We start from the raw sequence: 27,924 nt of genomic DNA on the forward strand, positions 1-27,924 counted from the left end.
AATGATCAAATACAGTTTGGTAGCGATCGGTGCCAGATGAAAAATTTCAACTGGAGGTACTTCTAGAAGTTACTACGTATCATCCGATATTGACCGGATGGGCGAGGGGGCGTTTATAATTCCGTGGGCAACGTTATACCATTCATCTAGTGTGGGTCATATGATCATCAGATCAGTTAGTATAGAAGACGTTAGAAAATAACGTTGAAACTCACCGTATCTTCCTCGCGCCGTTGAACGATCAGCTTGGAGTAGACAGTTTTCGATTATGGGATGTTGATCCTGATGAACCATTTCCAGGTTGTATAATACTATATACGTCCAAATAACGTTGTTTATTGAGTTAGGGCGAGCGATTGATTATCCAGTGTGTTGAGATAGAGTCCTGCTAATGATCGCGAGTGCCCGGACGATTTATGGATGAGCACTTCCTGTTTGCCGATCGGCCACCAGATGGCGCTCTTGAACCGCTAGAGAGTTGAGTGGAGATCAGCAGTATATCTCAGGACCCCGGAGGAGAAATATGATTTCGATCACGGATTTTTGAAATATTGACATCAAAGACGAGTTACGGCGTCTTCGGCAGAATGAGCATGGCTAGGAATGACGTCTAAACACGTCATCGGCGATTAAAGTGTTAACGTGAATGTAAACGGGGGAGGAAAAAGATTATTTGACAACCATTTTAATTGTCAAAATATCCCTTTAAAAGGTGCCTGGTAGAGTGTATAGACTACTGAGACAGTTTGAGTGTTGAATATATTTACTAAATATATAGTGAACATTAAACTGTTCCCTTTTCTGATTCACAAACTGTATATTGGTGATGCAGCACTTGTAAAAAGGCTCGGTCTAATTCCATTTCTTGACCTGCAATAGAGGCCTTTCAGATAACGTTTAGAATGCCCATTTGTCCTCTGACGGTTGCTATGCATTGATATTGATATAAACAACATTTGAATAATTTGTTGTCTTATTACTAGATCTTGTAAACAAGTCACAGTGGAACCGTGACATCATGTTTGACCTGCTCTACCACTGCACAGAAATGACACGTTTTAGTTTGAAAGTGGTTACCAATGGTTACAGGCAGCCATGTTGGAAGAAAGAGAACGACACACACATTCCGTGCGAGGCCTCTATTCACAGAGCAAACCTACTGAGATTATTTGTCAATTTTGTTAGCTAGAGGACAAATCGAATTGAACCCTTGCACTCCTAGCCTGCCCTGGTAATGGAGGCTGTGTAAACGTCACTAACTCACCCCTGACAATCCTTTTATCACTTTGTATGAGAAAGAGACTGAATCAAGAAGGGATCTTGGTGGGACAGAAATGTCGGATTCCTTGCCACAGACGGGAAGCTGTAAACCTAGGAGGAAAAACCAGGAGAGGACTGTCATCACGGCAGTAGCCGAGGAGTAAAGCCTTTGATATACTCGCTTCTAACTACACGTGCGCAAGATGGCTGCCCCACGCAACCTGCGTTCCTTTGAAGTGCGTCCTCAAAAATGAATGCTACTCGTCCGCGAGATGCGATTAAGCACATGAACGGTGAGGGCAACCTCTTTGAGTGTCTTCATGTTTATTAATATTTTTCGTACTGGAAAATCCAGAAGTTCTGAAGAAAGATATTATATTGTCTGCCAGGGATGAGTCGATCTGTCCCCTAGAGGATATACTTTTTAAAACCCCAGGTACACGCAAAGTACGCAGGCAAGTATGTGAACAAAGCCACTCGTGTCGCAGCCACTTGTGTTGTTCAAATGGAGTACATCTAGGACCTGAGAGAGGCAAGCTTGTAACCATGACATCCTCAGAATCCTCAGATGATCTGTGACAGTTGTGACGGGGATCAAAGAATACTTTCCTGTACACAGTGTGCATTTTTCAAGATGAAGCTGATATTTTTGTTCCATGTGGGTAATATGAATTCTCCAAAAGATTCACGCATCTTGGTTTCATAAAAGCCTTTTTTAAAGGTGCTATAGATGTGTTTATGTACAGTAATAATAAAAAAACGTAATAATATTAAGGTGCAGAATAAAAGTATTGCATTTCCCCCAAAAACATTATTGATTAATACATTTATAATAACAAGAAAAATGTGCAGGTCCAAAATAAATTTTGTTAACATGTTGCGTGCTGTATCCCCTCCATACTTCCCATTTTCCCATGTGGAACGTACCTGATAAACTGGATAAATGACATGCCGGCTGAATGTTATCTATAGCACCTAGATAAACCAACTAGTTCTTGTACCTGTTATTCTACCACCGTGTAAAGCATGCCCAGCTCCTAGTCCTTCCTCATAAACACACCCGAGAGGAACAGAAAAAGAAAAAACAAACTGCAGTCATTACTTCCTGTGATGCATTTCCACTTCCTGTTAGCACCTTGTGACTTTTTTTCTTTTTAATTTCGGACTGTAAACATTACGGTGGTGTTGTTGTTTTTCTGATCGTATACCAACCTGCCAATCAGCCCAGAAACGTCAACAACAACAACTAAATTAAAAGTCACAGCATATCGTGTCGGAGTCGTATCTCGGGGATCTCTTACGAGTTTGTCAGGTGATATTTGATCACACGGGCCATAAACAGCATCAGGAAACAGAAAGGTTAGGGGGTATGTAGTGTGCTCCTCGTCAGTAGGATTGGGATGGTGACGGCCTGAACAATCATATTGCGGTTTCTCAATGGGCGGAGGTCCTCTCTCCTACTGTAAGAAGCTGTCCACCCGGGACGTGGCACGACTAAGAGCAGTGATGTCTCGGGTCGTAAACCTCTCGGCCAAGTCGTCGAGACGGCTGATCCCATTCAACTCAATGTTGGCACCAATGTGCTGCATACACACAAGTTTACATGGATCCAAGCTGTTCCCCTGCAACACAATGCCACCAAAACGTAGAATGAAAATAAGAGGATGGGTCAGTGAAAGTTAGAGGATGGGTCAGTGAAAGTTAGAGGATGGGTCAGTGAAAATTAGAGGATGGGTCAGTGAAAGTTAGAGGATGGGTCAATGAAAATTAGAGGATGGGTCAATGAAAATTAGAGGATGGGTCAGTGAAAATTAGAGGATGGGTCAATGAAAATTAGAGGATGGGTCAGTGAAAGTTAGAGGATGGGTCAGTGAAGGTTAGAGGATGGGTCAATAAAAATTAGAGGATGGGTCAATGAAAGTTAGAGGATGGGTCAGTGAAAATTAGAGGATGGGTCAATAAAAATAAGAGGATGGGTCAGTGAAAGTTAGAGGATGGGTCAGTGAAGGTTAGAGGATGGGTCAATGAGAGTTAGAGGATGGGTCAGTGAAAGTTAGAGGATGGGTCAGTGAAGGTTAGAGGATGGGTCAGTGAAGGTTAGAGGATGGGTCAGTGAAAGTTAGAGGATGGGTCAATGAAAGTTAGAGGATGGGTCAGTGAAAATTAGAGGATGGGTCAATAAAAATAAGAGGATGGGTCAGTGAAAGTTAGAGGATGGGTCAGTGAAGGTTAGAGGATGGGTCAGTGAAGGTTAGAGGATGGGTCAGTGAAAGTTAGAGGATGGGTCAGTGAAGGTTAGAGGATGGGTCACGGTCAAAGAAGTTGTTGATCACCAGGGGAAACAGCGCTACTGCTTACAATGAGGTAGAGCGGCGAAACCACTGATCATCTCATGATTCTAGACAAACAGTTTATAAGATGTATGGATTTGGCTCAAACACACGGTTAACCCATTCCTCTGGGATAACGTGTGTTGACGAGTAGAGTGACCTTTGACCTCACAGTTTACTGGATATACAGTGTATGTGAAGGGCAGGTGTGGTGAAGGAGCTCAGAAGGAAAACGGCGGCTGTCGATCTTTAAAAAACAGAAAGGAACATCGTTTTCCTCTGAATAAACATTGTCATCCTCAAGCACCAGTTGGTCTTCAGTGTTGAGATGTAGAAGAGCGTCTCTCCTCCGTGATAATCACACAATGTCTTTAGATTGCACTGTGTGTACAAGTCATAACAAAATCAGGAATAGTATGATCTGTATCCATCGCAAAATAGATGGAGAGTATGGATTCAAGTTGGGAGCATAATCCAAGAGCGAGGGCACCTTGAGGAAGTGAGGCGAGGAAGTGAAGTGTGATCCCCCATCTGACATTATTGGAACGGATCCATCCGGGGAGCGAAGCGTAGCTCCGTATGACATTGTTGGTACGTGTCCAGGGCCTCTGGGGGGCGGCCCGCCAGCTCCTACGGTTTCATATTCTTTGGCACCTCCAGGCCTGTCAGAAGGGTGACCTGCAGAGGACAAACAAGGGCCAGGATGACATCATCACGAGTCGGAGGACAAACAAGAGCCAGGATGACATCACGAGTCAGAGGACAAACAAGAGCCAGGATGACATCATCACGAGTCAGAGGACAAACAAGAGCCAGGATGACATCACGAGTCAGAGGACAAACAAGAGCCAGGATGACATCACGAGTCAGAGGACAAACAAGAGCCAGGATGACATCATCACGAGTCAGAGGACAAACAAGAGCCAGGATGACATCACGAGTCAGAGGACAAACAAGAGCCAGGATGACATCATCACGAGTCAGAGGACAAACAAGAGCCAGGATGACATCATCACAAGTCAGAGGACAAACAAGAGCCAGGATGACATCACGAGTCAGAGGACAAACAAGAGCCAGGATGACATCACGAGTCAGAGGACAAACAAGAGCCAGGATGACATCACAAGTCAGAGGACAAACAAGAGCCAGGATGACATCACGAGTCAGAGGACAAACAAGAGCCAGGATGACATCACGAGTCAGAGGACAAACAAGAGCCAGGATGACATCATCACGAGTCAGAGGACAAACAAGAGCCAGGATGACATCATCATGAGTCAGAGGGTATTATGAAAAGCACCTCACACTAGGGCTGAATGAATATCAATATTACAATTTCATTCGAATTTGAAAAAAACCCACATATTTCTTTGAATACCAAACTGCCAGTCAAATGTAAATAAAAACAATATATATATATTGAGGTGAACTGAAAATGCATCACTGGTGTTCCAAAGCACAGCCCAATGCCTGATGAGTTTTTTATTGGTACTACTCATCATGATAGCAAAATAATACAACACACCATTAACATGTGGCAACTGTGGCTCAGGCGGTAGAGCCATCATCTGGTAATCGGAAGGTTCCTGGTTTGTTTCCAGCCTCTGTCTCAAATTGTCCTTGAGCAAGACACTTAAGACACTTCCATTTACCATATCGTTTAGTTACTGTACATGCTGTATGTCATATGTCATATTGCTGTATTTCCTCAATATAATAACAAAGTTAAAGTGCACATTTTGGCACTATATGAATGCAGTCCATTTACACACACACAGCCTGACCTGTACGTTTCTGTTGAGGCTGACAGCGGGCATGAAGACCCCCTCCAGGTCTTGGAAGGCGAGGGGTCCGTGCTGCTCCTTGTTGATGTAGAAGGTCAGCGTGTGTTTGGTCAGATCCAGCAGGATGCCCACTGTAGAGCCCTTAGCGATGCCTCCCTCAGCCCTACACACACACACACACACACAGTACACACACAAACACACAGTACACACTTAGTAAACACTACAACAGGAAATAAACTTTGTTTAGAATGTTTATGTTGGCAAGTTTGAAAAGTATAGTTAAGCATAGACAGAATTATTTCTTTGTCCGGCTATTTCATTTGATTAATGATTGTAGGAGAGCTTTAAACGTTAAATATTCTTTATGTCATAAGAAGAAAGCATCTGTACCAAAGACTGCAAACATGATGATGTATTTGTGTATCTTTTCACACTAGGATTGATCTCTAAACACATTGAGCCAAGTGACTGTTTAAGCTGGACCATCAGTGCTATGATTAAGGCCGAGACCATTTATCGATAATTATCGATAACTGCGTGAAATGGATAAGTGGCATCACTTATTGATTTCTTTGCATAAAAAAAGAATAATAATTAGAATACTAGGTCTTGTGGCATGTTTTAGTTAAAACATCCCCATTTCATGTAAATTCAGTTGAATTGCAACTCTGCTCTGTGCATTCAATATGCAGTGCACTCCTCCATCACATCCAGAGACCACCGACTATAAAATGAGAAAGATCACTGGTAGTTTTGAATGGGGAAATCTGTAACACTAAAGATGGCGGCAACGACAAAGAATTGCTGTGATAGAGCAAAGTGACCGCCTATAGCTGGGGCATCAGTGCTGTAATAGAGCCAAGTGACCGCCTATAGCTGGGGCATCAGTGCTGTGATAGAGCCAAGTGACCGCCTATAGCTGGGGCATCAGTGCTGTGATAGAGCCAAGTGACCACCTATAGCTGGGGCATCAGTGCTGTGATAGAGCCAAGTGACCACCTATAGCTGGGGCATCAGTGCTGTGATAGAGCCAAGTGACCACCTATAGCTGGGGCATCAGTGCTGTGATAGAGCCAAGTGACCACCTATAGCTGGGGCATCAGTGCTGTGATAGAACCATGTCTTTACCCAAGAAAGAGACATCAGAGTACCAAAAAGAGAAAGAAAGCAAAAAGTAAAAGATTAAAGGTGCGTATAGATAACGTTCACTAGATGCCGCTAAATGTTGCACTACTAGAACACCAGCAATGGGAAGTGGATAGATGAGGTAAACAACAACATTAATTTTGGACCTGCCAATATTTTTTTAAATGATAAATTAATTCATCAATAATCTTTTGGGGGTGGGGGGGGGCAATACTTTTATTCTGCACCTCTCTAAAAGTTATATATATATATATATATTTTTTTTTAAACGATTACTCTACATAAAAAGTGTATATAGAATGTTTTTTAGGTTAATATCAGCAGTTGTATAGATTAAAGGCAGTCAGCCAGGAGTCTAGCTTGGAGCATTACATGGGTAACTACATGCAGCGCTCCTATGCAATATATTGTATTGTGCCAGAAGACTATAGCTTGGATATAGCTACTGATTGTATGACATAAATTAATCAGTATCATAAATGAATCAGCATCATAGTTATAATGTCATGTGACATTATATCTATCAACATGAGTCATGACCTACTACTAGCAAAGCTTAACATCATGAAACACGTGGCCCTCAGTTTAAAAAAACAGCCACATAATAGAGTAGAGCAGGTGCCTTGTCTGTTACCAAGTGAAGTGTGGCAATAAACTCTAATCACAATCTAATCTATTACAAGCGATCATGTGACTTTGTGATATTTTGGAGCAATATTTTTGCGATGTTTAGCCCCTTTCCCAGTAAGCTATAGTGTTCCCTAAATTCATAATATGAGACTGCCTCTTCTGTCAGTCTGGGGAGGGTGTAGACCAGCGGTTCTCAAACTACGGGTCGCGACCCACGTGACAGTGGGGTCACGCATTGGCAAGTAAAAAAAAAAATATATATATATATATACAGTATATATCATTATATATATATTTGTATTATGTTCTAGCTAAATATTTTGGCAAAATAATATGCCTCGTTTTATAAATGTGTATTTATATGAGGCATTTGAACGGAAGAGGCTGCGATATGCCAACTTAGCAGCTGAAGCAGAGGGGCGGGGCTGGAACGTGAAGGTGTGGCCAGTGGAGGTGGGCTGCAGAGGCTTTGTAGCCAGTTCCACCACAAGGCTCCTGAAGGAAGTAGGGATCAGAGGACAGGCCCAACGAAAGGCAATCAAAGAACTTGCCACTGCAGCAGAACGGAGCAGTCACTGGTTGTGGCTGAAACGTAGAGACGCATCATGGGCTGCTAAATGAACATGTGGTGCCACCGTGCGACACACACCCAGGCCTGATCAGCCTGTGGTGGGCCAACCTCGGCAGAGGGTGTATTGTGATAAATGGCCGAAACACCCAATGAGGTCGGGGAACACAACTGAAGATGTGTCGTACTGGTGATCATCACGTGATCATTGCCAAATTCCACCCCACTCCAACCTCATTCAATTGTTGTGCTGAATATTTAGGGATCTTTAACAACTAGTCCTATTAAGAATCCTTGATAACAGTGCTGTAATAAAATGTTCTAATAAATATGCATGATCAAGTTCAACAACGTGTGGTTTTATTTTGATATTCTTTAATTCCACCTTGAAATGACATTAAGTGTAGGGTCGCCAAAAGAAATCCTAAATATAATATATAAAAAGTTTGCGAACCGCCTCCTCCGATACATGTTGAGTCACCAGCCGCTTCTTTTCACCTGACAGTGAGGAGTTTCACTGGGAGAGTGTGTAGGCGCAGAGGTTCATGTTATCTCCCCCAGATCCCCTCCCCGCTGAACAACAGGACCGACCAGTGGGAGTCGCTATTGCAATGATGACCAGGACTCCCCCCACTGGCTTCCCACCCACAAACGCTGCCAACGGTGTTCGTTCGACCAAAACGGCGGTACCGCTGACACCAGGGGGTGGTAGGTGAGTGCTTAGACCTCTACACCAGGGGTTCCCAAACTTTTCAGGCCGGGACCCAGAAAATAAGGCGTCAGAGAGCCGCGGCCCAATGCACATCGTCAGGCTTTTTTTTTTTTTTTTTTTGCCAGGTGACCGATTTTTTAAGCCAAATATCACTTCAATCCTATTAAATTAGTTCAAGTTAGTTATTCATTTATATGTGCTATTTATGAGAGGGCTAACTTGTTGCAAAATAATAATGATAATAATAATAGCCTCATTAAAATACTATTGTTGCTTCGGTTGTTTTCAGCGTTTTATGTGCATAATCTGTTATTTAGTTTGAAATGTTCGTTGAAATAAGTAGATTTTTCGTTTTTGTTTATTTATTAAGTTAATATAAAACCATATAGTCACATTTTAGAATACAATAGAATAGAATTTTAGAATACAACTAGAAACACTGTCCTGGCCTGCTTCTAAGTTCAGTGACCTGAAAAAAAAATAAAAATTTTTTTTTATTTTTTTTTATTTTTTTTTGGGAAATCATCTCGCGGCCCTCCCGTGGCTGCTCGCGGCCCACCTTTGGGTCGCGATCCCGACTTCGGGAACCACTGCTCTACACTACCCAGCCGCACCTAAAAGACAGTACTGTTAATGCCACGTGGTGGTGCACCATCATTTTCAGAGGATACCAATAACTGAGGAGGAGAATAATTCCAATTTTAATATTTGCCTACCAGTTGGCTCGCACATTCGCAACTGCTCCCCTAAACTTTTACAAACTAACACTTTGAATGCCCTCACTAGTCTTTATTTTTATTTTTATTTTTTTTACTTGATGTTTTCAGCAGTATAATATTTTTGTGACAAACATGGCAGGCAAACAGACAAGTAAGCACGGTACTTCGTCCGCAATAGCCGACAAGGGACAACCTCTGGAACCTGTTAGCCTGGCGGTATATGAAAACGTATAGTATGTTGTAACATTAACAAGCCATGCAAGCCAAGGTGGAGATCACATGATTTCTTTTTAACATAATATAATCTCCCATTTACCAAAAAAGAAATTCCCACAATTCCAGTCATGCTGTGTAGACACACACACACACAAGTGTAGACACACACACACAAGTGTAGACAGCCACACACACACACACACACACAATACCTGTGTGATAACTGTGGGATGGGAGAGTCAGGGAGGGGTCCGTTACCATGGAGAGAGATGGACGAGGAATGATGACAAGTGACGGAACACAAAGACACAACAACTCAACTTAAAACAAAACCATGCGATGAAGGAATAATATAAATTAATCTATTCTAGGATTAAAACAGAAAAACAATGTTTTTTTTTTCATAGACATGAAGGAATAGACTTATTTTCTGTGTCGCTGTAGCATCTCCTGTGTCCTGACAGTGATAGACACAGCAGAGGAGATGTTGTGTGATGTTTTTACAAGCGTGTATTCAGTTCAGCGGGGGGGCCCTCACTAGCTTTGTGTACATACAGTGTCATTATGTTGTTGTGGGCGTGCATCTGTGCATTATTGTGAAGAGAAAAAGAGATGACAAAGAGGCGATGTGAGGGGGATCACCTGTTCTTAAAGACCTCCCGCTGAGTGTGTGTGTGTGTATGTATGTGTGTGTGTGTGTGTGTGTGTGTGTGCGTGCGTGCTTGCTACCCACCTGTTAGTGTGTGAATTGTTGTGCATGAACCAGGATCTGTTGTTGTCTACATACATGGCCCAGGCCTTGTCATCCTTCCCTAACATCATATCCTTCATGGTGTTGATCCTCGCCACGCCGAATGCCGGGTCAGGGTGGTTGTCATAGCGATCGATCCTCAGCTCCCAGTAGTGGACACCCTAGGAGGGAGGGGTTACTCTGAGCAGAGGACCGTGGATACGGACCACTAGCTGTTGACCAAAAACACCTCTCCCGAAATGGTAAACTGGGCTAATGGTCCGTATCCGCTTCCATTAATTTGTGCTAAGCTAGGCTAGCTTGCAACCGGATAGCTTTCTACTGAATGCACAGAGAGGAAATTGGTATCTATCATCTTGTCTGACTCTGGAGAAGATTAAACACATTTCCCATAATGTTGTCATGTTGCTTTAAACTGTGTGTCAGTGTTGACTTTCTATTTAAACTGTGGGTCAGTGTTCGACTTTCTATTTAAACTGTGTGTCAGTGTTGACTTTCTATTTAAACTGTGTCAGTGTTTGACTTTCTATTTAAACTGTGTCAGTGTTGACTTTCTATTTAAATGTGTCAGTGTTGCTCATGGCTTTCTATTTAGGACTTTCCCTTCAAAACCCATGTTCCTGTGTTTATTATTTATACTAGGGCTGTCAATTGTAACATTTTAATCACATGATTTGCCTTTGTTAATCGGATTAACGCATATTAGAAAACACATAGAAAAAGGTGTCTGGTCTGGTCTACAAGATACACTACGCGACCAAGGTACCCATGTACATGTCAAAATACTTCCCAAAGGTCAGTGAATACCACGATCACAACACCAGAGGGAGCTCCACAAATCATTTAAAACCCAGATTCGGCTCAAACAAGGGACTAAACACGTTTCGCAATTATGCCACATCAATGTGGAACGCCCTACCTAAAGCTGTAAAGGAATGTGAATCACTACCCACTTTCAAAAACACACATGTCCTAACCTAGTTGTACAGTAAATGACCAAGTAAGGCTTTGTCAGTATTCCAATGTACAGTGTAAAATGTGTGTGTGTCCCCTACCCAACCCCCCCCCCCCACCTCCAATGTACAGCCCTCACCCACCCACCCAACCCCACCCAACCTCCTCCAATGTACAGTTTCTATGCCAAATGTATATACACTCTTTTTCTGGACACTTTTGTATCACAAACAGTACTGTATTTGCAAATCTGATATGTCATAAATGTATAGATGTAGCAGTACTGTCTATCTGTATGTAATGTATGTCATATATGTTATGATGAATTGAAAATGGGGGACCCTGATGTAAACAAGACGAAAGTCTTTCTCTGGTCTGCATCCCCTTAACAATTGTATGTACTGTACTGTACCCATTCTGCAATCTGTTAATAAACTTTTCAATCAATCAATCAATCAGTCTGTAGGGGCTGCGGTTATAAAGAAATACATGAAAAAATTGTTAGGTAAAGTAATCATAAGTACTTTGATAACATTGAATGGTGATCCATGTTGGGAATACATTGTTCTCTGATGTAACAATATCTTTGTTGGCAGACGGGTTGTTCGGACAATCTCTGTTAACATTACTGCTACCAAGCATAATTAGCAAGCATAGCAGGGGATGTCTCACATTATTCTCCTGTTTTGCATATCAGAGTTATCAGGAACGTAAACACAGCAGCCATCCAGCTGGATGTCAAAGCTATGGGAGGTGGTTGGGGTCAAAAAGGGTAATGTGATTTTCAAACTAAATTAAACAATTAATGTGTTAATATTGACAGCCCTAATTTCTATTAACACTATGATCGCCGGGGGGCGGGTTAAGATGTCATTCCTAGCCATGCTCATTCTGCCGAAGACGCCGTAACTCGTCTTTGATGTCAATATTTCAAAAATCTGTGACCGAAATCATATTTCCCCTCCGGAGCCCTGAGACACACTGCAAAGCTCCACTCAACTCTCTAGCGGTTCAAGAGCGCCATCTGGTGGCCGATCGGCAGATCGCCAACCGGAAATGAGCCTTTGAACCGGTAGTGCTCATCCATATGTGGTCCGGGCACTCGCTATCGTTAGAGAGACTCCGTCTTGACATAGTGAACATCGATCGGTGCAAATAACTCGAAAAAACAACATGATTTGGACGTATATACTATTATACAACCTGGAAATGGATCTGGCATTTCTCCATCCCATAATAGAAAAAATTCTGTTCCACGCTCATCTGCCAGCGGCGCGAGGAAGCCACGGTAAGATTCAGCGTTATATTCTAACGTGTTCCATATAAACTGCTATGATGAACATATGACCCACTCTGGATGAATCATCTAACGCTGCCCACGGAATTATAAACGATCCCCCGCCCATCCGGTCATCATCAGATGACACGTAATAACTTCTAGAACCACGTCCAGTTGACATTTTTTATCTCGCGCCGATTGCTATCAAACTGTATTTCATCATCAATATAATGCATTTGGAGCTATAAATCAAGTTCTGGAGAAAGCTGCAGAAAACGATAAAAACATACTTATACTTTAGACCATATTTTAGTATGAATATGTGAATGAAAAAGTTTAACGTTGCTACACCCTGAACAATACATATAGGACATTGAATGGGCCATAATAATGGCAATTTAGCAATAGAATTTAAAAAGTTATAGCCCTGCAAAGAAGGGGAACTTCTCCATAGACAAATAGAGCTGGCGAGGGATGGTAAATTATGAATTTAACCCATGGCGATCAAAGTGTTAATATTTATTTATTTGTATTATTATTGAAATTTGCTATATATAAAATTTTATGTAGAGTAATCATTAAAAAAAAGAATAACAACAATAATAATACATCCACATACTCATGATTCATTCATTTATCATTTAAAAAGATTTCCAGATCCAAAATTAATGTTTACATGTTGCGTGCATGCATCCCCTCCCTACTTCCCACTTCCCCACATGGAATGACATGATGGTGCTCTAGTGCGACATCTAGTGGTTGAATGTTATCTATATAGCACTTTTTTTTTATTATTATCTTTCTTCCCCTCCTTTTTCCTGATTTTTCTCCCATCCCACCCTTCCTGGTTGTTGCGTACTTTCCCCTACTGTTGGTCCGGGAGACCGGAGACTGTCGCATGCTTTCCTCCGACGCATGTGCAGCCTACCGGCAGGCCAACCTGGCCGCGCAGGTTCTCACCGGGGAGAGTGTAGCGTGTGGGAGGCCACACTATCTCTCCTTAGTTCCAACCCTTGCTGAGCAGGCGCCCCGACCGAACTGTAGGGGTCGCTGTCCACAACGCCCAGGACCCACCCTTCAGCTTTCCCACCCTCTGATACAGCCAATTGTATCAGTGTGAGAGGCCAGCCAAGCTGATAGCAACGCCGGGAGCTGGATTCGAACAGGCGAATCCAGTGTCTCCTGGTGTTGGTGACGAACGTAATCTCCGTGCGCCTTTAATATTAATTAATTAATTAATATTAATATTTATTTTACATTTACCTTGGAGAAAGCGGCAGTCCCCATGACCACGCGGTCGTCATAGCTGTTGCATGAAACAGTCTGGTTCTCATTGGTCAGGACGATGTCACGGTGGGCTGAGGTGGGGTCAAAGGTGAACCAGGCCACTGTGGGAGAGGAGATGACAGTCGGGTCACTGAAGATGTTAAACCACAACATTATCATGTTTTAAACATCCTATTTAAAAATGTTGTACCTCAAAATACATCAGTCAATGTAATGTTCATTTTGAAAACCTCTAAAGTGTACGTATTAAAACAATACATACTGATTTTTTTAAAACATCAAATATTAAATGTGTCATACAATGTAGTTGGTTGTACATGCCTAAAATGAACCATTATTAACCATTTTAAGAATCAACATTATGTTCTTCCTGTGCCCCAGGACAGTTCAGTGAGTATTTGTGAACCTTTCTCTCCTAAAGCTAAAGCTAGAAGTCAAGAGAGAGAACCCTCTGATCGGTGATGTAACTGGTATGGTCCTTCAACCATAACCCTAACCATAACGATATCTTAACCGCAAGGTCACAGAGAAGCTAGAAAATTATGTAAAATTTCTCATAGCATGAGTTATGACTCAGTTCTCAGTTATGACTCAGTTCACTCAGTTCAAGAACACGTTGCTACGACTTGGTTCATCTCTACGGCGACGCTGATATCGCGGGCGCGATAGAATGACGTCAATTGTTTGACGTGGTCTGCCTGGGAATTGTAGTCTTTTTCCAGGTTTTTTTTGACGTAGGAAGTTTCTCTAGACCGGAAGTTACACGCTACCTTTTATTTGGTGTTGATAAAACAATAAATAACTGAACTAGGATCATTTCAATTCGATGCTAAATAAACTTTTACGCATACTTAAAATGTGCCAGATTTAATTTGACAGGCGTTGCATTTTTATCAATATCTTGGCCATTTCTTGTGCTGTTGAGCTTATAGGACTAGATATTACAATCCCTTAGATAATCAGCACTTTTTTTGAATGGGGTAATGGTAAAAGCTTCACTGGGGTCTTCAGGTGGGCACCCTCCTTCATTGGTGTTTCGTTGACAGGCCCACGACACCTCCGAAGGGCTCAACGGCAACACCTGTGTGCCCCCCTCTGCTTTTACCCCTCGATGATCATTTTGCAGCCCAGTTGGGGTCCTTTCTCTTAATCCATAGCCATCTGCTGCTTCGTTCGGCAGCCTCTGACAGTGTTTTGACAGCTTGTCGGAATGCCTGTCCTCGCACTCCCATCCCCTTAAGAAGCTTGGTTGTGGACATGGCAACAAATCCTCTAGAACCAACCTCCACCGGAAGCACCTGGGCACGCCAGCCGCGTTGTTCTGCCTCGGCTGCTATGTCGGAGTACTTCAGTCGTTTACGTTCATATGCTTCACCAACTGCAGCCTCCCATGGTACAGTTAGTTCCACAATGAATACAGACTTCTGGGAGGTTGACCACAAGACCAGGTCCGGCCTGAGGTTAGTTGTAATTATCTCAGGCGGAAAGATTAGTTTCTGGTCCAAGTCCACCTGCATTCTCCAGTCCCGGGCAGTGTCCAGGAGGGTTGCCTCCACTCTTGCAGATGGCTTTGCTGGGAGCTGTCCTGCTCTTACAAAAGAAGTGGTGTTTGAGTGTCTAGGCATTGGGGGAGGGAGGGCATTGTTGGTAGTTCTCCTTCCTTCCAGGGTGATTGCCAGTTGTCTTAGGACCTGGTTGTGTCTCCAGGTGTAGCGCCCTTGGGACAAACTGGTTTTGCAGCCGGTGAGGATGTGCCTCAGTGTTGCGGGGGTTTGGCAAAGCGCACAAGAAGGATCTTCTCCATACCACTGGTTTAGGTTCTTGGGCGTGGGGAGAACATCATAGGTGGCTCTGATGATGAAGCTGATTTGGCTTCCTTCCATCTCCCAAAGATCCTTCCATGTGAGCTTACGATGCTCCAGGTTTTCCCAGCTAGTCCATTGGCCCTGTTTGGACTGTGAGACTGCCTTTGCGCATCTGTCTGCCTCCTCTTGTTGCCGAACCTGAGCCACCACCAGCTTTCTCCTCTGGGTTGATGTTGCCTTGTGCCATGTGGGTCGACTTGTCCCAAGTCCAAACCCACCTTTTCCATGCTGCACCTGTCCTACAATGTCTCCATGCCTGAGAGCAGATTTTGCTTGCTGTACGGCCTCAGATGGGATCCATTTCCTCCCAGTTGCCAGTCTGGGAGCAGCCGCTCGGATCACTTCATCTTGAGACTCGGTCAGGGTCATGTTCAGCCTCACTTTGGTGCATTTAAACTCCTCTATGAGGCTAGAGACAGGCAATTCCAGGGCCCCGTGTCCATACAAGCCGATGTTGCTGAGGCAACGCGGGAGGCCAAGCCACTTCTTGATGTATGAACTGACTGTCCTCTCCAGCTTCTCGACTTTGGTCATGGGGATCTCGTAGACCGTTAGAGGCCACATCAGGCGGGGGAGCAATCCAAACTGCAGGCACCAGAGTTTCAGCTTTCCAGGGAGCAAGGTCTTGTCTATGCTGACAAGGCCTTTGATGGTTTCTTCCCTCAGCTGATCACTCTGGTCTGAGTCTTTGAGGCTCGCATTGTACCATCGCCCTAGGCTCTTGACTGGCAGTTCCGACACCAAAGGAATGGGTGTATCCTTAATGTGGAACCTCTGGTCCACGAGTTTTCCTTTGACGATGGATATGCTCCTGGATTTGCTGGGTTTGAACTTCATCCGTGCCCATGTAATGTTGGCATGAAGCTTTCCCAGCAGACGTTTGGTGCATGCTATGGTTGAGGTCAAGGTGGTCATGTCATCCATGTAGGCGCGAATAGGAGGTAGACGCTGTCCAGATTGCAGACGTTCTCCTCCCACAACCCACTTGGAAGCTCGAATGACCACTTCCATTGCCATGGTGAAGGCTAGTGGGGAGATGGTACATCCAGCCATTATTCCCACTTCCAAAGATTGCCATGATGTTGTGTATTCTGTTGTTTTGATACAGAATTGCAGATCTTGGAAGTAATTTCTCACCAGGTTTGTGATGGTATTTGAGATGTGGAAGAAGTTGAAGGCTGTCCAGATGAGAGAATGGGGGACGGATCCAAAAGCGTTGGCTAGGTCCAGGAATAAGACGTGCAGGTCTCTTCCTTCCCTTTTGGCAGATTGAATTTGGTGCCATATCATGCTTGTATGTTCCAAGCATCCTGAGAAACCAGGAATGCCGGCCTTCTGCACAGATGTGTCAATCAAGTTGTTTTGCTTTAGGTATGTTGTCATCCTTTTAGCAACAATGCTAAAGAAGACCTTCCCTTCAACATTCAACAGGTTGATCTGCCGGAATTGATCGATGTTTGAGGCATCCTTCTCCTTGGGGATTACTACTCCCCCTGCTCTTCGCCACGCTTTTGGGATGGTTTGCTTTGTCCACATCACCTTCATTTTCCTCCACAGATAGCGTAAGATATTTGGGGAGTTTTTATACAGCCGGTATGGAACTCCATTTGGTCCTGGAGCTGAAGCTGCCCTTGCCTTCCTCACTGCTTCCTCAACCTCCCTCCACCTTGGAGGACAGTCATCCAGCTGGTGTTCTGGTTGAGGAATTGGTGGCATGTCTGGTGGTAGTTCCCTCTGTTCATATCTTTTGCTGTCTGTGTGAGTTGTTTTCAGATGGTCCTCAAACTCCCTCTTTGGCACCTTAAGTGACCCGCTCTTTTCCTTTGTGAAGAGTCCTTTCACAAATCTGAAGGGATCCTTGTAGAAGGATGTTCTCGCTCTTTCCTTCCTCTTGCGTCGAGTCCTGAGGTTTTCAGCTCTCCGCAGTCTTCCCAGGCGTCCCTTCAGGTCTGTTTGCAGGAGGTCGATGCCCACTCTTTCCTCCAATGAGGCTCTCTTCCATTGCTTCCTCAAGTCCCTTCTCTCTTTGACAAGGCGCTGGATTTCTTGCTGCCTTCTGGACTTGGGAGGAGTTGTTGGTGTCATGTCCTTCTTTCCTGTCTCTTTTGTTCCGAACCTTTCTGCTCCATAGAAGTAGATCAGATCGCCCATTTTATCCAGTTTCTTTTCCACTGTTCCTTTGATTCCGTCCAGGATTTTGATCAGGTCTGCATCGATTGTCGCCCACTCTTTCTTGCTGCTGGACTTTGGCCACTTCACATGAGGTCTGTGGCCTTGCATGTTCTTCTCCAAAGAAGGTTGCAAGTGACTTGGTTCCAAGTTCTCTGATGTGCTTGAATTACTTTCAGCCACTGGGGTACTGATGCTCGGTGGACTGTGGGTTAAATCCTGCCGCTGAGCTTCACTCGCCTGACTTGACCTCTCTCTCAGAAGATAATGGTCAATGCGAGGTCCCGGCCTCACTTTCTTCAAGCACTTCATCCGGCCTTGATGTATTCGTAGGCCTCTGATGGATGTTATCTTGGACCAGCCACAGCTACATACTCTGTGCTCCTGTCCTTCAGTTGATGTGCCGATTATCTGGTTCGTCGTCATTTTCATTCCAGGGTCAGTTACCGGGTGGTCAGCCGATGAGTCATCTTCCGCCCCCGCTCTCGCAGACTCTAGGGGTGTTTTTCTCTTTAAACTTTTCGTAGCAATGAGGGGTGGCTTTTGTGCACTTAATTAAGTGACGGAGCCTGCCATCATGGATAGCTAGTCCATGACAGCCCCGTTGGAGTCTTTCCTTCCTGTCAGCTGTCTTTCCAAGCAGTCACATGGTCTTTCCCTTGTTGTCAGCTGCACTTTCACAGCAGTCACTGGATTTCTCCAGCTCATCAGTTGAGCTTATAGGACTAGATATTACAATCCCTTAGATAATCAGCACTTTTTTTGAATGGGGTAGTGGTAAAAGCTTCACTGGGGTCTTCAGGTGGGCACCCTCCTTCATTGGTGTTTCGTTGACAGGCCCACGACACCTCCGAAGGGCTCAACGGCAACACCTGGCGTCCCAGGTGTGCCCCCCTCTGCTTTTACCCCTCGATGATCATTTTGCAGCCCAGTTGGGGTCCTTTCTCTTAATCCATAGCCATCTGCTGCTTCGTTCGGCAGCCTCTGACAGTGTTTTGACAGCTTGTCGGAATGCCTGTCCTCGCACTCCCATCCCCTTAAGAAGCTTGGTTGTGGACATGGCAACAAATCCTCTAGAACCAACCTCCACCGGAAGCACCTGGGCACGCCAGCCGCGTTGTTCTGCCTCGGCTGCTATGTCGGAGTACTTCAGTCGTTTACGTTCATATGCTTCACCAACTGCAGCCTCCCATGGTACAGTTAGTTCCACAATGAATACAGACTTCTGGGAGGTTGACCACAAGAATCAAATGGAAAAAACTGGACGGAAGTGCAGAGAGAGGCGGAAGTTGACTGCGAGAAAAGAAGATTAGAAGAAGAACGAAATTGAGAGAGAATCCATTCACAAGATCATTTCTGAGGAACACGTTTTTCCAGCCAGCAAAACTTTAGCTTTAGTAGTTCGACTTATAACAGTAGTAGTAGCAGTAGTAGTAGCAGTAATAGTAGTAGTAGTAGTAGTAGTAGTAGTAGTAGTAGTAGTAGTAGCAGTAGCAGTAGCAGTAATAGTGGCAGTAGTAGTAGCAGCAGCAGCAGCAGCAGCAATCCGGTGCTAACATGAGGTGAGCGTGTCTGCTCTGTGCCAATCTTCAGATGTTGACGCTCCATCTTTTGTAGATGACAACAACGAGAGGTAAAGACACTTATTTTGGACATTTATTGCTTTTGTTTAGTCAGTCACACTCTTACTGTACTTGTTGGGTTTGCAAAGAAAGGCTTGCACATGATAAGTGTACATGATGAATGCACATGACAAGTGTACATGCTAAGTGTACATTATAAATGTACATTATAAGTGTACATGATGAATGTACATGACAAGTGTACATTATACATCTACATAAGTGTACAGGATAAGTGTACATGATAAGTGTGCATGATAAGTGTACATGATAAGTGTGCATGATAAGTGTACATGATAAATGTACATGATAGGTGTACACGATGAATGTACATGATACATGAGGAGGGCTAACCAAGACAGGTGAGAGACTTATTATTATTAGTGCTTTTGTTTAGTTATAACTGTTCATAAAAGTTGAAAATAATGTATTTTTACATGTCATCGTCTACAGCAATGATTTGCCTGGGACATCTAGGGGGGCAGGGCGTGCCCAAGCCCGGTCCAGGTCAAGAAATTACCCAGACAGGTGAGAGACTTATTATGGATGTTTATTGCTTTTTTATTATTACTAGGTTTGCAGACTTTGTACGCAATATATACAGAATGGAATATTCCCCATTGCAATGTTTAGTGCAACATGTTTATTCGTGTTGATACACAGGGTCTCCATGGTATCAATGGTGAAATGAGCATGAAGAGCTGCGATGTCACCCTCTGTCTCATTATAGACAGAAACTGTTTTACTGCGTGGCACAATTGAGCAGTGTCTCACACACACACACACACACGCGCGTACGTACACACATAGTGTAGTGTATTTTTTTTTTTAGGATCCGCCTCAGGCATCCTGCACTCTATATGACTGCACTCTAGTCATACTGTATGTGTACTGTATATATGTATATTGAATATCCCACTTTACTTATTTTTTACTCTTTTTTTTGTAAAAAAAAATAAAAACGTACTTTTACTGACTTTTTGTTTTAAAAAAAAAAGCATGCTGGTGATCATTTCCAGTTGAGAATCAAATTTCGTCTGTGTTTATTACCTGTGTATGGAGAAAATAATGCTTTGTAAATTGAATTCTGTTCTGTTCTCTTTTGTTTATGTAAATATGCTACCTGAGGGTGCATTTCCACTGTTTTATATGCTTGATTAAATATGTTTGCATTGGTTCATAGTAAAAAGAACACATTTTCTCAATCCGATTTTGTGTTTTGTGTTGTACATTATGCAGTATATACAGTAGTATACAGTATGAAAACTAACTGTCAGGTCATATATGTGAGGCTGTGCTGAAAAAAAGGATACCAAACATACCATGGTAAAACATTTTAAAATGGGAATTATACAATTTAAATAAAAATTAGCTAAAACATTGAAAATATCCCACAACTCCGAAGAGATTTATGGACACGTTGTTATGACTCAGTCCAAAAAATATGAAGGAAAATGATGAAAGAAGTAATTTCATATGAATTGTTGTTGGAGAACTGAAATAAATGAAAGCGAGCTGTTTACAAGAAAACTATGGATCCCTTTAATTCTCCTTGAACCCTCCTTTAATTCTCTGTTACGTATGGGGTTTATGTATGCTGTGTCTATGTAGGCATATCTTGTTTTTTGTGTTGTTTTTTGTCTCCCTCTTCTGTTTCTACTCATCCTTTTCTCATCCTGGTTTCAGTCCTCATCATCACCATCTGTTCCCAATCAAGCATTCCCACACCTTATATAGTCCCCTTTGTGTTCAGTTCGCTCTTCACTGTGGGTGTAGAGCTGGTGGCAGAGCTCTGTTTTTTTCCCGGTTGTGACTATTTGTGCTATGTTATTTAGGTGAAGCTTCTGTCTTTTTGTTATCCATTTTACCAATTCTTGTTTAAAGCTAACATTCGTATATTTGTTTGTCCTTCATTTTACCCAGCCTACTGTAGTTATATTTCTGTGTATTCACATTTGTTTTTGCACACACAGGCACAAGTGAGGACGGGAAGATACCCTGGGGTCTACATCTAGCATCACGTAGGTTTACCTGTTGTTACAACCCTAGGTTGGAGTGAGCACCACCCACTGTATTTATGGGTGATTAGCACCTGTCAAGGGAGGTGGGTTATTTTTGTATTTCATTTGGTGCCACTGATAGTCCTCCTTGATCCCTGTGTTGCCTTTTTTGTAAATAAAACGTTGTTTTATAATCTGTTTCCTGGTTTTGTGTCTCTGAACCGCGTCTATACTTTCCGTAGCCGCATTTTTGGCAGACGTTTCTGGTCATATGACATGTGCGCCCAATAGCATGACGAGCTGTGTCTTTGCCCATTTCCACGTCAAACAGCTTGCAAATTACCTGGCGTTCTATCGCCATGCTCTAAGACAAACTCTAACCTTAACCAACTTCGAAAGAGTGCCTAAGCTTAACCGTCGAAAGAACTTGCCTAATCTTAACCAACTTCGAAGATTGCCTAAGCTTAACCAGTGTAGAAACTGACGTCGGCCAATCAGAGAGCGTCTGCCAGAAATGCGGCTACGGAAAGTATACAGGCCTCTGAACCCTCACCCACCATGTCTGTTGCCTTATCTTGCGCACTTCCACTGAGTGACCACGGGGGGCGTAACATTCTCCCTTAACTCTACTTTAAATCTCATTTAATTCTCCCTGGGTAAATAAAACGGGGGTGGGCCATTTATTTAATTGGTGATATCATTCAGTACAACAGCTGTTGTCAGGGAGCAGATACAGGTATGTGGGTCAGAGGATGAACATACATACACACATACATACATACATACATACATACATACATACATACATACATACATACATACATGCATGTGCACACACACACACAAGCACACACTCACACACCCATGCTCGCTGGAGGCTGAAACAGTAGGGAGACATTTCTGTATTTATAAAACTGCTTCATCAGCGACCACATGGTGATATATGAAATATTTACATATGCACACCACAGAAACACGCACACACACATAGAGAAGAGTATGTGTGAGAGAGAGATAGAGAGGGGGGGGAGAGAAAGAAACGGAGGAAGAGAGAGAAACGGAATGTGTGAGAGAGAAAGGGGGAGAGAGTGAGGAAGAGAGAAATAGAAATGTAGAGGGAGGTAATCAGCGTGACCGCATACTACATTTACTGCTCATTGTAATCATAGCTGGAGAGAGATAGGGTGTGTATTGTGAGTACACTCCTCCTCCTCTCTCGTCTTCCCTTCTCCTTTCCCTTCTCCTCTCCTTCTCTTCTATTCTCCCATGTTCTCTTCTCCTCTCTTGCTTTCCATATCTTCTGTTCTTTCTCAGTATACGTTGTGTTTTTGTCCTAATACAGGACTTTCATGAAAGGTTGTCTGTCATGTTGGAAGAAACCATGGTTGATATGTGCAAAGAAACATGTGTTGATATATTATAAATATATAAACAAAAACTACCTTCTCTACCACTGCACATACTTGGGCAAGTGGTTGCCAGTGGTCACAGACAGCCATGTTGGAAGAAAGAGAACAACAGTAACATTTCGCTCAAGGTCTCTGTTGAGAATACACCCCCAATCAGCTGGTCGGGGGTCTAAAGTGTCTCCTGGAGCACCTACAATCAGAGGTCTGGAGCACCTACTGTACCATCGGAGGTCTTTCTGGAGCACCTACTGTACCATCAGAGGTCTGGAGCACCTACCATCAGAGGTCTGGAGCACCTACCATCAGAGGTCTGGAGTACCTACTGTACCATCAGAGGTCTGGACATGCATTAAAGCGTTCCGTCTCCAGACGGATTTCCGTCAATTTGATTGGGGTGATCCGTCCATTTGATTCGCAGTCTGACGGAATTGGCTACCTGGTATAATATGATTTGTAGATGCATACAGATTTAAACAAAATTGAGCCAATCAGAGGCGCCAAATATGAAAAAGGGCTTTTTTTTTTCCTATCGCGCCTAGCAGTCATCATCACTCAGCGACTCGAGAGACAGGATTACGCTGCTCACTCCGGAGGCTCGCTCCACGGTTGCAGCTGCAGGCTATTGGGCGAGTGACAATTGCGAGGTCTGAGAAGTTTGTCCGCCACATGGCAGGGTAACAAAATAGTAATGTAAAATAATTAAAAACTGCTGTGTTTTGGTTTTAAGAGTTGCCTTTTTTGCAGCCTCACGCGTCAACTCTGCTTGTTTACCGACGTCACTCACAGCCACCACGCTGCTTGCACTCGCTGCTATATACCGATTAGCTAACGTTAGCTTAATAGCGTCGGTTAAATGGAAGGAGTAAGCCGGCCACTAAAAAGAGAACCCACCGCGGGTTTCTCAGATGAAAAGGATCAGCGGGACCACCTAACAAAACGTTTCGAGAGGAGAGGACGTTTGAAGAGACTGGCTAGGCAGCGCTACTGGGGGCTGTAGTGGTGAGTTGTTAACTTGTTCCGTGTGCCGCAACGATGTCAAAAAGAAAAACAGAAACAACATGTTTGTCATTGTCGTGTTACTTCACAGTACAATATGTGAGTCCCCTGCTGTGGTTGTGAGTATACGTTTATTAGCTTAACTCCGTAGCAACATCACCCCAGGAAGAATAGCCCCAGCACTGCTGTGGCTAATGGGGATCCAAATAAACTTAAACTTAAACTTAAACACAGGTGTATCTGTAGACGGTCTCCTCCCCACCGTATATATTCTCTCCCCACCGTATGTATCTTTTTTCTACCACCACCCCCTCCTAATGTACAGTCTCCTCCCCATCATATGCATATAATCTCTCTTAGGATCTATGGGTAACAGTACTGTATATTTCTCTCCCACCCACCCCCTCCTAATGTACAGTCTCCTCCCCATATGTATATAATCTCTGTTCGGATCTATGGGTAACAGTACTGTATATTTCTCTCCCACCCACCCCCTCCTAATGTACAGTCTCCTCCCCATATGTATATAATCTCTGTTAGGATCTATGGGTAACATTACTGTATATTTGCATATCGTATATGTCACAAATGTAACAGTACTATATACCTGTAGTATGTCCCTATGCCATAAATGTCATGATGTCAATGTCATGCATGTCATAAATGTCACTATGAATTGAAAATGGGGGACCCTGATGATGTAAACAAGACAAACGTCTTTCTCTGGTCTGCATCCCCTTAACAATTGTGTGTATTGAGCCATACTGTATTGTACCTATTCTGCAATCGGTTAAATATTGATTGATTGTTATAACAGATTGCAGAATGGGTACAATACAGTACAGCTCAATACAATTGTCAAGGGGTTGCAGACCAGAGAAAGACTTTCCTCTTGTTTACATCAGGGTCCCCCATTTTCAATTCATCATAACATATATGACATACAGATAGATAATACTGCTACATCTATACATTTATGACGTACCAGATTTACAAATACAGTATTGTTTGTGATACAATAAGAGTCTAAAAAAGAGAGCATATACATTTGACGAAGAAACTGTACATTGGAGGAGGTTAGGTGGAGGGGGGGGGGGGACTGTACATTGGAGGTGGTTGGGGAGGGAAGGGTTGGGTAGGCGGGGTGGGGGGGTAACTGTACATTGGATTATCGACGAAACCGAAACAAGTAGGCTCCCTTAAAACGCCAACGCTATTAAAAAGAAATACAGTGGAGGTTAAAATAAGAATATGACTTGGCCTGAAAAAAAATTCAGTCAGGAGATTTTTTTTTGCTTTAATCCCTGGGTCTGGAGCACCTACCATCAGAGGTCTGGAGCACCTACCATCAGAGGTCTGGAGCACCTACCATCAGAGGTCTGGAGTACCTACTGTACCATCAGAGGTCTTTCTGGAGCACCTACTGTACCATCAGAGGTCTGGAGCACCTACCATCAGAGGTCTGGAGCACCTACCATCAGAGGTCTGGAGCAGCTACCATCAGAGGTCTGGAGCACCTACCATCAGAGGTCTGGAGCAGCTACCATCAGAGGTCTGGAGCACCTACCATCAGAGGTCTGGAGCACGACAGTCTTGCTGTAGGGCCCCACACCGAGCGAGCTGTAGGCCTTCACCCGGGCGTTGTAGGAGCTGTTGAAATGGAGGCCGTCCACAGTACAAACTGTCTCCTTCCCCACATACACCTCCTGCAACACACAGATATGCACACATATGTATAAGTATTGTTCCCTGATCCCCTTCCGCTAGCTGCCCCCTCCTGTTAAGCGCATTGGGTCTCCGGAAAGGCGCTAGATAAATCTAAGATATTATTACTATTATATATACCTATACCGATATTGTCCAACTCTTAATTTCCGATACCGATATCAACCGATACCGATATATAGGGTTTCCCCCCCCCAAAAAATTTAATCATTTCAGGTAATTAACATTACATATCTCTTGTTGTGGAATTAACACAACATTATGCATACTTTTGACAATAAATAAAATCAGAATGTGTTCTTACTTGCTTGCCTTGGTAAATAAAGGTTATAGAAATGTAAAAAAAAAAAAAAAAAATGAAAACCGATACAGATATTTTCCGATATCATATTTTAATGCCGATATCGGCCGATAATATCGGTAGGCCGATAATATCGGACATCCCTAATATATATATATATATATTGTGGCAGATCTCACCCCCCCTCTCATGGATATGTGAAGGAGTAGAGACAATTAGGTAGCTGATTAGTACTGATAGAACACACCTGCGCATCATTAGTTCACCCACATCTCACGTGCACACGCCCAGACCTACACACTACAAAGCCACTAGGTTAGTCAGGAGTAAGTAAGCGGAGGTGAGGTTGGAGTTGTTGTATTGAGAGAGAGAGATTGTTGTATTCGGAGTTGTGAAGGTGAGAGGTAGCAAGAGGAGAGGTGAAGGCGAGAAGGTGTTCTTTGTGTACTGGACTGGCTGAGAAACCCCCTTATACTGACCCTGGACCGGACGACTACCCTGAGTATTGAACAATCCCTTTTTCTGTCGGCGAGCCTGTTTTGTGTTTTTGACCATCGGACTGTATTACGACCATTCTCTTGCCTATCAAACTGGATTCTGCCTTATTTCAATAAATATTCGTATTGATTGATATTGCTCTTGTGTGGACATTCTAATTTGTTTGTATTTGAACCGTGGCGAGTCTGGACCCCACCAGGCTCGTCACAATATATATATATATATATATATATATATATATATATATATATATATATATACACAACTGTCTACTTTTAATAGTTATACCACTGGCCAGTATGACTTACCACCATTGTGTATTTATGTGTGCGTGTGTGTGTGACCTACCCTGTACTGTCCACCGTTGCCGTCGTCCAGCTCCAGGATGTAGCCCTCAACGGGCTGAGTGGAGGCTGCAGTTACCCTCCAGGCCAGGGTGGCGCTGTTGTTCCTGGTACAACACTTTTCCAACTGTAACAGAGGAGCCGCCGGCACAGAGGACACAGAATCCACTGGATGGAGAGATGGAAAGAGAGAGAGAGAGAGAGAGGGGAGGCCTGCTACTGTAGTTAGCCACATGTAAAGTCAATGGAATAAACGCTGAAATCGCCTAGACAGTGAGTGGCCACAAAGTAGGTTTTTGGGTTTATTTCAGGGCTTGTACAGCCAGTAATGTGGCCCCATTTACTTTACATAGCTAAGCCCCCCTGCAAGTATCCAGGGTGAAGAACAGGACGAATTGTGCTGAGGAAGGACTAGGGTTGGGCATCGTTTGGATTTGAATGATTCCGGTTCCGATTCCGATTCTCCATTTCGATTCCTGTTCTAAACGATTCTCGATTCCGATTCTTTGAGGTGCAGGTCAAAACAGGTCACAGCTTATTTCGCAGGATCTTTTTTTTTTATTTATTTTTTTAATCAAAAAAAAATCATACTATTCACATTGTCAGTTGACTTGATACAGTTTAATTTGGTTGCTGTACTCTAACTAGGGTATTAATTAACAAAGTAAAAAAAAATTATAATTTATTAAATTTTTTTAAGAATCGAAATTAAGAATCTATTAGAACCGGTTGTCGGTGCCCAACCCTAGGAAGGACCCTACCGACAACATAATTGGTATGTAGGGAGTAGAATTAGGGGTCCAACATTATGAACGTACCCTTTAACCCTATAGCCACCACCCAAATGCTTGGGCTGGTAAGACAAGCGTACTTTGTAGGTCGCCAAACTCGGTTCATTCCCTTTTTTCTACAGTAAAAGCTACTTTGCCAGCTAAGAAATTCATTGGACTGTAGTCCTGAATCTACGAGCCACCGTCCGGGACCAAAACAAAGCAGCTTCCTGTCCCGAGTAACAGGGCGGTTTTTACTGAAGAGTTGGACAAAATGAACACAATTAACACTTTAACCGCCGAAAACGCCGGAACTCGTCATTCCCCGCCATGCTCATTCCGCCGAGGACGCCTTAACTTGTCTTTGATGTCAATATTTCAAAAATCTGTCATCGAAATCATATTTCCTTTCCGGGGCCCTGAGACACAAGTGTGATCTCCTCTCAACTCTCTAGCGGTTCAAGAGCGCCATCTGGTGGCCGATCGGCAGATCGCCAACCGGATATTAACCGTTAAACCAGTAGTACTCATGCAAATGTGGTCTAGCCACTCTCTATAGCTCCCGCGACTCCATCTTGAAACACTG

General features: G+C 43.4%; 1 protein-coding gene across 1 annotated transcript in view; it reads right to left on the minus strand.

Annotated features, from left to right (window-relative positions):
- Window positions 1-4,220: 4,220 nt before the first annotated feature.
- The window catches only part of trim67 (tripartite motif containing 67), a gene marked incomplete at both ends in the record, with an annotated part of 173,219 nt that continues 149,515 nt past the window's right edge, over window positions 4,221-27,924 (minus strand). Inside the window, 6 exons of the mRNA XM_084314434.1 lie at window positions 4,221-4,268; window positions 5,375-5,537; window positions 10,102-10,280; window positions 13,616-13,740; window positions 25,268-25,406; window positions 26,573-26,736. Of these exons, the coding sequence (XP_084170560.1) occupies window positions 4,221-4,268; window positions 5,375-5,537; window positions 10,102-10,280; window positions 13,616-13,740; window positions 25,268-25,406; window positions 26,573-26,736 (818 nt within the window). The remainder of the gene's footprint in view (window positions 4,269-5,374; window positions 5,538-10,101; window positions 10,281-13,615; window positions 13,741-25,267; window positions 25,407-26,572; window positions 26,737-27,924) is intronic.

Source organism: Notolepis coatsorum (assembly GCF_963971535.1).
Source record: "Notolepis coatsorum genome assembly, chromosome: 5".
Taxonomy (NCBI): Eukaryota; Metazoa; Chordata; class Actinopteri; order Aulopiformes; family Paralepididae; genus Notolepis; species Notolepis coatsorum.